The sequence below is a fragment of the Drosophila simulans genome, chromosome 2L, assembly GCF_016746395.2.
Source record: "Drosophila simulans strain w501 chromosome 2L, Prin_Dsim_3.1, whole genome shotgun sequence".
Classification (NCBI taxonomy): Eukaryota; Metazoa; Arthropoda; class Insecta; order Diptera; family Drosophilidae; genus Drosophila; species Drosophila simulans.
The window spans coordinates 2879898-2891119 of NC_052520.2; the positions used below are offsets into that span (position 1 = coordinate 2879898).

General features: G+C 41.2%; 1 protein-coding gene and 1 long non-coding RNA gene across 5 annotated transcripts; one reads left to right on the plus strand and one right to left on the minus strand.

The window, feature by feature from the left end:
• Window positions 1–4: 4 nt before the first annotated feature.
• Window positions 5–4500, minus strand: LOC6730793 (ectonucleoside triphosphate diphosphohydrolase 5). Of its 4 annotated transcripts, none has more exons than XM_002077925.4 (4): window positions 4280–4500; window positions 1968–2109; window positions 658–1787; window positions 5–597 (listed from the first exon to the last, which is right to left on the minus strand). In XM_002077925.4, the coding sequence occupies exons 1-4, from the start codon at window positions 4307–4309 to the stop codon at window positions 505–507; spliced, it is 1395 nt and encodes a 464-aa protein (XP_002077961.1). In that variant the 5' UTR covers window positions 4310–4500; the 3' UTR covers window positions 5–504. The 4 variants fall into 4 exon arrangements, with proteins under 4 accessions (XP_002077961.1, XP_016023206.1, XP_016023208.1 ...); XM_016179115.3 differs by lacking the exon at window positions 4280–4500 and adding an exon at window positions 3646–3687; XM_016179117.3 differs by lacking the exon at window positions 4280–4500 and adding an exon at window positions 2196–2408.
• Window positions 4501–4638: 138 nt separating this feature from the next.
• On the plus strand, window positions 4639–9976 carry LOC27208276. Its single transcript, XR_001600785.3, has 2 exons — window positions 4639–5860; window positions 8956–9976. It is a non-coding gene; the product is annotated as an uncharacterized LOC27208276 (long non-coding RNA).
• Window positions 9977–11222: the final 1246 nt, after the last annotated feature.

Below are 11222 nucleotides of genomic sequence, written 5' to 3' on the forward strand. Positions count from 1 at the left end.
CAGATCAGTTAACATTTGATTTATTTGCAAAAATAACTAAACTAACATTTGCATGTGTGAAAACCAAGTGAAATGTTTGCGCTAGTAGTCTAGGTCGTTATACATATTAGGTAAATACATATCAATGTGTAAATTTATGTACATGAGGATACGATACGGGTGTAGGGACTAATTAGTTAAGAAGTTGGCAAAAAACTGCACTACGAATATGGCGAATCACACGAAATTGGAATTACAAACTAAACGCTAAGTGTAGTCACCGTGTATGGGTTAGCTCAATTAGAGGCAATTGAAACGAATCTTGCAGAGCACAAACAAATATTAATCGACCACATATACATATGTTGTGGGCAATGTCCGAGTGTTTCTGGGTGTGTGTGTGTGGTGTGCGCGGTGTGTTGTGATTGTAGTATACTCGATGCACGTCTAAGGCACTCTATAAACAATTTCAGCTAACAATCCGTTTAAAATGTATGTCTTCAACTACGGACTAATGGAGGAGCATTAGGAATTACTGAATTTCTCGTCGCTAGTCAGAACGTTGTATGCACAGCCGAGGGCCCAGGAGATTTCGTGACCATCTATCTTCTTGTAAAGCTGCAAATTTAAACCGAGTTACTAGAGAGTTCAATTTGAGTTAAGTGCGCCAGGTCTCACCTTAATCTTCTTGCCATCGTTGAGGCCAAATCCTTCGCGCAGCAGCGTCGAGATGAAGGTGAGGTCGAAGCACATGAAGGGCTGCTCATCGTTGGGGATGGCGCAGATCTCCTGGGCCTTCTTGCGATAAGCTTCCACCGTGGTCTCGCCGCCAGCCAGTGGATCCACCAGACCCGACTCGATGGCCCGCTCAAAGTAGTAACTGAACGCGGCCACCGCGTGCTGCTTGAGTGTGAACGGCTTGGGCTTGACCAGCGGCATCACCTTGCTCTTGACCAGCTCCAGGCAGGCATCGAAGTCCACGATGGGCTGCTCGGCACTGGACTTGCCGTTCTCCTTGCCGCTGACCTTGTACTGCACATTGCCGTATGTCCACGTGCGATTGGCGATTATGGGATTCACGCAGACGCTCTCCAGCACCGAATCCTCCTTCTTGTAGCCGTGCGTGAAGACAGCATGGCGGGCGGCCATCAGACCCAGTCCCAGATAGCTGTGCGTGAAGACGTTGATCTTCTTGCTGGAGGTCACCACCTCGTGCATGTACTTATCGTACACGGGCACCTGGTCCGGATCCGTTGGCGAGAAGGTAACCTGCGTGCTACCGCCGCCCAAGTCCAAGGCAGCTGCCTGGTTCGTCTTGGACAGGCGGCCCAGCAGGAAGTTCACGGTAAACCAGCTGAAGATGCCCTCGTCCGTGCCGTCCATGATCTCCACGGCATCCATATCCACACTAAACTCGGACTTGGCGAAGAGATCTCGGACGGCATTCAGAATGTTTTCCGCCTTGCTGGCGGGCAGGAGTCTCAGGCCGGCGGTCGCTTTCAGAACCAGCGGTGTGGAAGACCAGTGCTCCTTGGGTATGAAGGCGCGGGCCTCGTCCAGCAGCAGTTTGATGGAGTGGGCACCCTCGGCGGGATTATCCGCGAAGGAGCTCAGACCCGGCTTGCGCTCCCTGAACAGCTCCTCGTACAGCACCAGCTTGTTGTCGATGAAGCTGCGATTGAACTTGTAGGCCAGCACACGGCTGCCCGTCGATCCGGCATCGATGATGGCCGCATACTGCACCTTGCTGTAGCCGAACTTGGAGGCCAGACGGGCCAGATACGGACTGGCGTTCTCGGAGACGAAGCCTGCATCATTTTCAGTCGTTGGTTTGTTGGCGATGGGTTTTTTAGTGACAACACGGCGAACGGGTGGCGCAAAATGGGGTTCCACGTGGGCGTAGGGCACGGTAACAGTGGGGAAATCAGAGGTTTTGGTTAGTACAACTTTGGGCACTTCGTCTTTCACATAATACAAATGGTACACACCGAAGACAAAGAGCAGGAGGATGACGGAGATGATCAGGCACAGGAAGGAGATCTTGAGGCCGCTGGGCCCGCGGCTTCCACCGCTGCTGGCATTTGGCGATCCACTGCTTTTCCGCCGCGGTGGCTTCTCATCCGTGGCCAGCTGAAAAGGCGGAAGGCAAATTAGTTTTGTGACCGACTACTAATGGTTTATTGATGGTTTTTCTTGGCCAAGTTCTTCGGGTCTACCAGCTTATATTCGTATTTCATGGCTCGTTCCGTTGCCTCTGCTGGCTCCACATTTATGCATGGCCGGTTTCTTGGTCGGAACACATTTCAGTTGTTTGCTGCTCAAATATTAACACGCTGGCTGTTTGCTATCTCTGCAAATGTCAATGAATTTCATTTCTTCTCTTTTTTTCGGTCTATTACGGGCTTTATCGTTAACTTGTGCCAGGGCTGCAGAGTCCGTGGCTCATCGATAACGTTAACCAGGGCTGCGCCACACTTTTGGCAACGGTAATTCAAGGCAGTTGGCAAAAAAAAACCGTTACTTAGCACAAATTAATTTTTAAATCGAATTATTTGGATATTTGCACAATTAGTTTAATAAGTAATAAAATATTAAATATTTCTACCTAACGTTTCACTGATTTATATTGGTTGTTATTCAAACAATAGATTGCCACTAAAAATAGTAAAAAATTTGGTTCTATGGGTTAGCTATGGCTATTATTAATTCTATCAAAATGTAAAGTCATGCCAAATTACACATTTTAGCTGTGGAAGACGCACACCAGTGTCCATTCGACTAGAATCTTATCGCGTAGCCTTCTGGGCGATATGACAGTGATAAGACGCAATCAGTTTTCGGGGGCGACTGGCGTGTCTGGGCACCACTGGCAACAATCATACATAAGTGGGGCAGGCCACGAAGCGATCTTTTAGCTTGATTAAATATTAAAGTTGCCAAACAAACCTGATGAAATTCCCATTGTTTAAACAAATGTTCCGCTGTTGGTAAGCGACTGACGCAAAAAAAAATAGTTAAAGCCAATGAAAAGTAGTCAAACAAACCAACATAGAGAGTATATATAATTAAGCAGTAATGGAGTTGACAGGTAAATGGTATATATACATCTATATATATAGAATCAAGTACACCCATTAGTTTTGAATACACATACTACTTCCAAGTAATTACACTGATGGCATAAGTGAAACTCATTAAACATTCAGGGTGTGAACTTATCACATATGTTTCCAGGCGCACGCTACTGCAATCAATAAATCTACTGATAAAAAGCGACGTGGGCGCCTTTTGTGCCGATCCACAGTGACTAAGAAGCCTGCTCCCATAGCAAAGTGCATATTTATAATGGGGAATGCTTTAATCGGTTCTATTTCAATGCCGAGCAATATTTTGCGTCAGATGAAAAGTAAATCTTAAATCCTAAAGAACCCTAATTGATAAATGTAGCTTGAAATATATATAGGACAGACAAAATGTGTTAAAGATACCAGCATTGAAAGCTGGTAGAAGGGCGCTATCTTGAAAATGCTGATAAGTTTAGCCACAGATGTCGTGAAAACAACAAATATCTGGTTGGATACAAAAGTATCTAGTATATAGTACCGAGTACACGTAGATAAACGAGGGTTAAGGCCACGTTAGCAGCCAGGCACTTTCTGCACTCACTTGCAACCGGTTCCGGTTTGCTCGCATCCTGTTCTCCACCCACTTGCGATGCAAATCAGACGAAACTATGCGATCCAATCGCCCCCGAAATGGGCCACTCTATGTGTGCCTGTGATCTTTGGGTTCCGATGCGAGAAAGCGATTGAAAAAGTTGTCTAGCGAGATTTGGTCGAAACGGCTGCCAACTGAATTGTTGGCCTTTTCTATGCTTTTTTTATCAGTCCCCCTAATGACCTTGCAAATGAGAAAGTTGCTGTTGACTGGTCACCCTAATGAAAATACGAAAATATTTCAAAATAAACCGGCCGGCATCAAGATGATGATAGAAAACTCACTAGTCATCTATTTCGTAACTAAAATCAAAATTTGCATAATTGTTAACAAAAGCGTGCTTAGCGGCCATTGCGTATCTATATTTAAATGTCTTGTAAACACACAATTTGAGATGCAAATTGGCACAATCGAATAGAATAGAACTTGAAACGATTATTCTGCGAGTCATTTGATGTTTTTTACTTCCGCGTCAAAAGAGCAACAATTTAAAGAATTCGCATGTGTGCGTGTGTGTGTGTGAGAGCGCCATGAAATTGGCATTAAATGTGTGCTGTGATTGCCCTTTTAACCTTTTCCTTACTTTTCTCTTTCGCACATCGGTGTTCGTCATTCTGTCGTCGTTACTTTGCACTTAAATTATGTAAATACGCGAGCGTTTGTTTATTTCCGATCGATTGCTGCCGATCGCCGAGCGGAACGCACTAATGTCGATCTAATCTAATGATGGGCGCGCCCGCCGAATGAAAAACTTTGATCAGCAAGCCAACGCGCACGGAATGGCGTCTCGAAATCAACTAAAAACATTTATTTACCACCTGCTCATTTATATGCTGCAGCCCTATCAGCTGTTCGCAGCGGCGCGCGCTATCAGCTCATACGGTCACACTGCGGGGGCGGCAGGGATGCCAAAAAATTATGTGGTTAACATAGAAATATTTAAAAATGTGAAATTATGCGATTGTGATAAATTTATCAAACGGCATTCCGATAAAAGGTGCAGAAATCCAGTGCATCGTACCATAATTTTCATATAAGAGACAATTCGTTGGGTCTGAATCCGCATTTTAAATCAATTTAATCAAACAATATTTTGTACGGACACAAAAAAATATGGCAATAGCATCACGGCAATTATGTGCAAATTAGATAAATGGACAAACTAGTTATGATAGATTAGATAATATAGGCTTATCATATTTCCCATTAAGATGCTTGCCCGTTCCAAAATTTGGTTTTCTGGATTGTGATAAGAAGCCAGTGTTCAAAAGCCACCCAAAAACTGCTAATGAGTTTTTAAAAACGCTCGGAGAAACAAATTGCTAGATAAAAGTCAGATCACTAGACAAGCCGGTTCCAAAAAGCTTTCATTTAACAGATAATAAGAAGGAGAAAAACTAAGTTTTTAGCAAATATGCAGTACCGACAATTACCAGCACTGGACCTATCGCCGCACAGCTGATTGCCCGCCAATCAGCTGGGCGATAGTTGCTGTATCGATAGCCGACCCATCGATAACGATATGTGTATTTTCCTGCTCTCTCTGCACCAACACAAAACACGCAACTAAATTTCGGTTAAAAACCCCAGCTAAAAACAATGTAATCGAAACGGAATCATATAAAGTGATTAAATGGCCAACGCGGCGGCGCCGAAATGCGAGCGCAGTGCATTTTCCGGATGAAATCGCGTTTTCGGGGAAACTTACACAAACATTTTTTTTCGTAAGCGCTCTCATGTTGTCTCTTTCGCACAGCAGAATTACTAGTTGCTGTGTGTGTGCGTGCGTGCGTTTGTGTGTGCCGTATGCCGTATGCCAGTGTGTGCGTGCGTGATTGTGTGTGTGAGTGACTTTGACTGCAGTTCGCGTACGTTTTTTATTAATACACCACATAACAACAATCACAACAACAAACAGTAATGGAAACTAAACATATTTAATGCGAGGAGACCAGAAATCGTCTGAAACGGCAAGGCTTTATCACCATCGCCACCACCACCAACAGCACAGCAACAACAACAAATTACTACAGCATGTATGCTAGTGTGCGTAAACGTATTTGTGTTAAATAATGTTTAAACTGGCATTTCTGATTTCGCACACAAAACAATATTAAGTTGTAGTCACCAGCAGAGAGGAGCAATTGAAGTAAACGAAAAAGAGGTAAGTGCAAAAAGCAGACAATTGTTATAAACAAAATGTGTCAAAAGTTCGTCATGTCGCGCGCTCTTCCTCTCTTTTTTGCTCGCTCTCCCTCTCTCTCCGCTCTGTCCTTCTCTCTCCCGCCACGCCGAAAAGAAATTAATTTTGATATTTTTTCCCTGCTTTTTTGTTGCACTCTCTTGCTCTCGCAAACTTTTAATTTTAATTTGCTATGCGCAGCGAATTCGCGCGCAAAGGCAACAAAAAAAGAGGCAACGCAAAGGCAGCAGCAACAACAATAAAGGCAAAGTAATAAACGTCAAAATGCCAGACGGACAATTCCTCTCTCATGCGCTCTCTCCGTCGCTGTGTGCGTGCGTGTGTGTGTGTTTGGGTTTGCTAGCTTTTTGTTTTTATCAATTATTTAGGTGTTTGCCTTAAAAAGAATAGCTGAAACGCAGAAAAATGCCAATACTTGTATACTCCAAGTAAAAAATGGGTGAAAGGACACTTAACAAGGATAATATAAAGAGGAATGATATAAAGAGGATGTGGAGAGAGAGAGTCACACGCACACACACCTCAAGCAATTCTGATAAGAACAATTGTTATTTGTTTGAAAGCCGACATTCCAATAGTCCACGTCCATTCGCACAGCCATTGAATAAAAACCTGACAAACTTAAATACTATTGTGTTTGTAAGCTAACTCAGAGATTCTTCGCCAATTGATGAAATAAATATGCCCAATGTCGTCAGAATAAAGCGAAAATGCCATATCGGATTTCTCTTAATGTTAACATTGATTACTCCATTTTCTACTTTCTAAACAATGTATTGTGAAGTTTAAAACCTATATGATTCTATGTTTATATTGATAATATCGAAATATATAATTGGAGTTTTTAATTGTTTTTGTACTTCGAATTAGAAATATGACTTTAATCACGTACGCAATGTATGCAAGTACTTACATATGTTAAAAGAAGACTACGAAGAAAATGAGATTGCGTTCTTCCTAAGAAATGACAACATAAAAGTCTTCACGAAATGGGAAAATTCTATAGCATTTTTCTAAACAAACAGTTTAATAGAATAGTCTTCAATGAAAAAATAACTTATTTATTGAACTCCTTTGTTAAAAGTTGGGAGTTCAAGCATTTTAAATGTTTTTGTTAAATGATCCAAATAATTTTACGATGTAATGTTTGCTATAACATCTCCAGTCTCACTTTCATTTGCTTTTGTTATTAATATGAAATGTCGACGTCATTAAAATTGATTCATGGAGTCGAATTACCAAACAAAAGGTATTTACCAACAAAGAAAGAAGAAGAAATAGCCGAGGAGAGCATTTTTTTTTGTTATTTGCACGGTTTCGAATTCAAATTCCAATAAGCATTCCTCTTTTTCCTCTCTCTCTCTCAAGAAATTCATTCACGACTCAGTTTTCGTTACAATTTGATTAAATATTTAACTATAATTTGCATAATCAATTAACAACAAAATTAAAGACGATCTTTGGCACTGTTAGGTCTACATTGCGCTAACATCAATGTTAACTGTCTGCTCGCACTGACAGTCGGCAAAATGTTTGAGATAGCGGTTCGATGGTGTTTGACGGCTCTCTCAGTACGAGTTCGAGTTGCATGCGGTTGAAGGCGAGCGAATCGTCGAATAATAACGGTAAAGATGTAGTACTTTTTGGATTTCGCAGCCGGTCGAACACGAAAATCGGCGCCGTCGTCGCGCCGTGTAAAAAATGTGAGCGAAAACAGCAAAATAAATTTGTAAAAAATATAGAAAATACAAATCGCGCCGCCCAACCGAATATCTGCAATCGAATTTCAATGAAAGTGCTTGCCATCTGAAATATATTCATTTCAAAGAAGTGTGTGTGTGTGCAATCCATGTTTTTTCTGTGTGCAAAGTTCAAAGGCAAAAGCAAAAAGAAAAGGCAATAGCAAGTAGCTAAGGCAAAGGCAAAAGCAAAATCAAATCTAAATCAATGTAATCTAAATCAAATGTTATTCGAAAACGTAAGTTCAAAGAAGTGAATAGTGTAAATTCTTAAACGAAACGAAGCACATGTGCCACAGTCCCCCTTTCCAACCCATCCCTCCCATCGCTTTGTCTCGCTCGCTCGCTAGCTCGGAGGCGAAATTTCCAATGCATATCAAATGGAAATCAACAGATCAAATACAAATACAACAACAAATTTGTTTTCGCAAACATCGAGAACAACAACAAACAGCTCGAAAACGGAACAGAAGAGACTTCAAGCAGAAGAGAGCGCGAAAAAAGTGAAATGCGCATTTTTTATTGTCAATTTTTCAAACGGCACACTTGGACCTGGACCGTGTGATTTTCTTGCTCTCTCACTCGCTCTCGATCGCACTCACTCACTCTGTCGCTCTCTTTGCTTTGCTAACGGAACTGCCGTCTTCTTCTTCACCTTCTTATTCGTTGTTGTTGTTAGGCAAAAGCAACGCCAAAATGGAAAGGAAAATTTTTGTTGTTGCGGTGCGTTGCCCTTTGCTTGTGCGCTCTTCGAATAAAATCAACAACAACAACAACTAATGAATGAATGAATGTGGTAGCCGAAGTAGCAACTTCAAAAACAGCAACGAAGCAGAGCAGATACATTGCGATAATTTTCTCGCTCATCTGGCGTCTTTATGACATTATATACGCTACATTTTGATTTTATATTTAACACCTGCTGCTCTTCCATCAACATTTGTATGTGCATATGAGATAAGTGCATCAGAATGTGTACGTGAGTGTGTGTGTGCTGCAATTGCGATCAACAGCTGTTGCAGGGAGAGAAAAAGAGAGGGAGAGAGAAGAGTGAATATCTGTGCGGATGTATGTGTGTGTCCTTGCTTTTGGTTTTCTTTTGTGGCATTTTGTTGTTGCAGCTGGAAGAATGTTTCCCGTAAAGGGGGTTTTTTTTTTGGAAGATTCCAATCTGCCATCGATACCAAATCTAAAATTAACATTCTAGGTTAAATAAATCAATTAACAAAACAACATGGCGAACCGATTGACACATTTTAAAAGTATATCGTTATAGTACTGATAATAGAACTTAAAGAACTACTTTCATATTTACAGCCAACGTTATCATTAAAATTCGCCTCAAATACAAGCAATAATACATAATATAAATAAAACCCGAAAGAAAAAAGTTCAACATCTAGTAAAGAAAGCAAACAAAGTTTAGAAGCACTTGCATTAACGAAATCGTAGCCATTAGCTTTAACAAAGTCGCGTAAAAATTTTGAGCAGAACTTAGCAAGCCTATAAAGTACGCCTTCCAATAGTTATTATATATACACGCATTATATACATATGCATATACACAGCCATAGCACTTACATACATACATATATACATATACAACATCGGTCGAAGGGAATTATAAAATGTGAAACCCACACGGGAAGCGAATGAACGATACGGAATCGTGGAAAAAGTGCGTTATATGCTAACGGTGCAATCAAATCTTAATGTAGCCAAGCGATACTAACATATATAGCACATAATATATATATATATATTTCTTACATCCATCAAGTAAATCAACAATTTTTACAATCCGCAAACTTAAGCAGCTTCAAAATCAACCAACGCAATTACTTTAAGAGATTTACTTTATCGGTAAATGGACAAGCATAAAGAAAACATACGAATATTGGAGAAAAACAAAAAATCAAGTGCAAATAGCAACAAGTTATTCTAAATATTATAATGAGAATTATACGAAATTTCCAATATTTAACTTAAATTATCCTATTATTCATAGGCCTAAGTAATGAATAATAGATTTTATATATGCGCCCCAAGTGCTTAATTAACAACAACATCAACAACTACAGCAACAACACCACACAACCAAATCAAGATTAAAAATAATAAAAACTATGTAAAACAACAACAACCTCAACAAACAGCGAATCGAGCAATATTATCAATAATAACTCTGTACATTGTTAAACGTTAAAAATTCAAATTCAAACAACGCTAACAACCTGCCAATATCAACAACAAATAAAACAACAACTAATGCGGTGCCCAGGATCCATCGCCCACTTAAGCATCCCGCCACAGGAAAAGTGCACAGAAAATCCCCAAGGAGTCGGATATCATCCTCAAGTGGGGCAGACTAAAGGATACGCAGTTCCCGCTGCAACGAAGTCCAGCGGCCTTGGATTAACTAAACGCCCACTTAGGGCGGAGGGATCCCCTTCTATGAGGCAACCAACACTTGCAGCAGCAGCACCAGCAACGATTTGGATTCGGATCCCCATATGGATATACATATGAAAAAACTAACTAAGCCACGGTAAGTTTATTCAGTTAACAATTCAATATCATAATGCTTATGTAAAGGCGCCAAGTTAATGGATATATTCTACCTTAAGGTTTTGTATCATAATTTTTGGGGCTGTCAACGTTCTCAAAAAAGGGTCAAATTAGGGGATTAAGTCCCCATTTAATACTTCGAAAAATGAACCCAATAGGTTTAGGGCCCAATCAATTGCGGGCTTAATCTGTGGACATTTCGCCATTGTCCGTCGGTGACAATAAAGCAAATGCTACGCACACGACATCGAATCGGATCTGTTAAAAACTTTTCTCATTTCTGCGAAGCGAACCGTTTTCTTTCCGGTTCTGGGTTCTTTCCCCGTTTTCTCATTTTTTATTGTCAATGAGCTGCGGCGGCCACTAAAATGTATAATTGAAAATTGTACGCCCACATTTACTGCGCGCACACACACACACACACACAGGCGGGCAAACAACCAGCCAAACAAACTTACTGACTGACAAACAAACAAACTAACAAACAAACAAGCACGGGCACAAGCAGCACATCCATATAATAGATACGTATAAAGAGCAGTCGCACCAAAAAATAAGCTGAAAAAGGAGAGGAAAAAGCGGTCCCCAGTTGCTTTTAGCGCCATGCAATAAACAGAGCGAGAGAGCGCTGCCAAGTTTTGCGGGCTTTCTTGGCCTGCTCTTTTCCGCCAACTCAGACGGTTGGCTGAAAGGCCACCCACCGCCCCCATTTTCAGCCATCCGCCGCCGTCTGTTGTCCCACCTTGAAGGAAAGTGGAAAAATCTAAGTTTTCATGCTCGTTTTTCCCTGGGATTGGAAAAGGGTATGTGGCAATTGTTAGCATTCGGAACTGAGAGGGCAGTAAAATCCCTTCAAGGCACTCAACTGTAATTAAAATAACAATTAAGAAAAATGTATCTTTTGGATACAAATGGGTACGAAATGGTAGAAAGTGACAACCCTTGTGGAAATACCCAAGCATCCCTATTTATAGCTCTACTACCGAGCTGATCACAGTGTGAGATACAAAAGTATC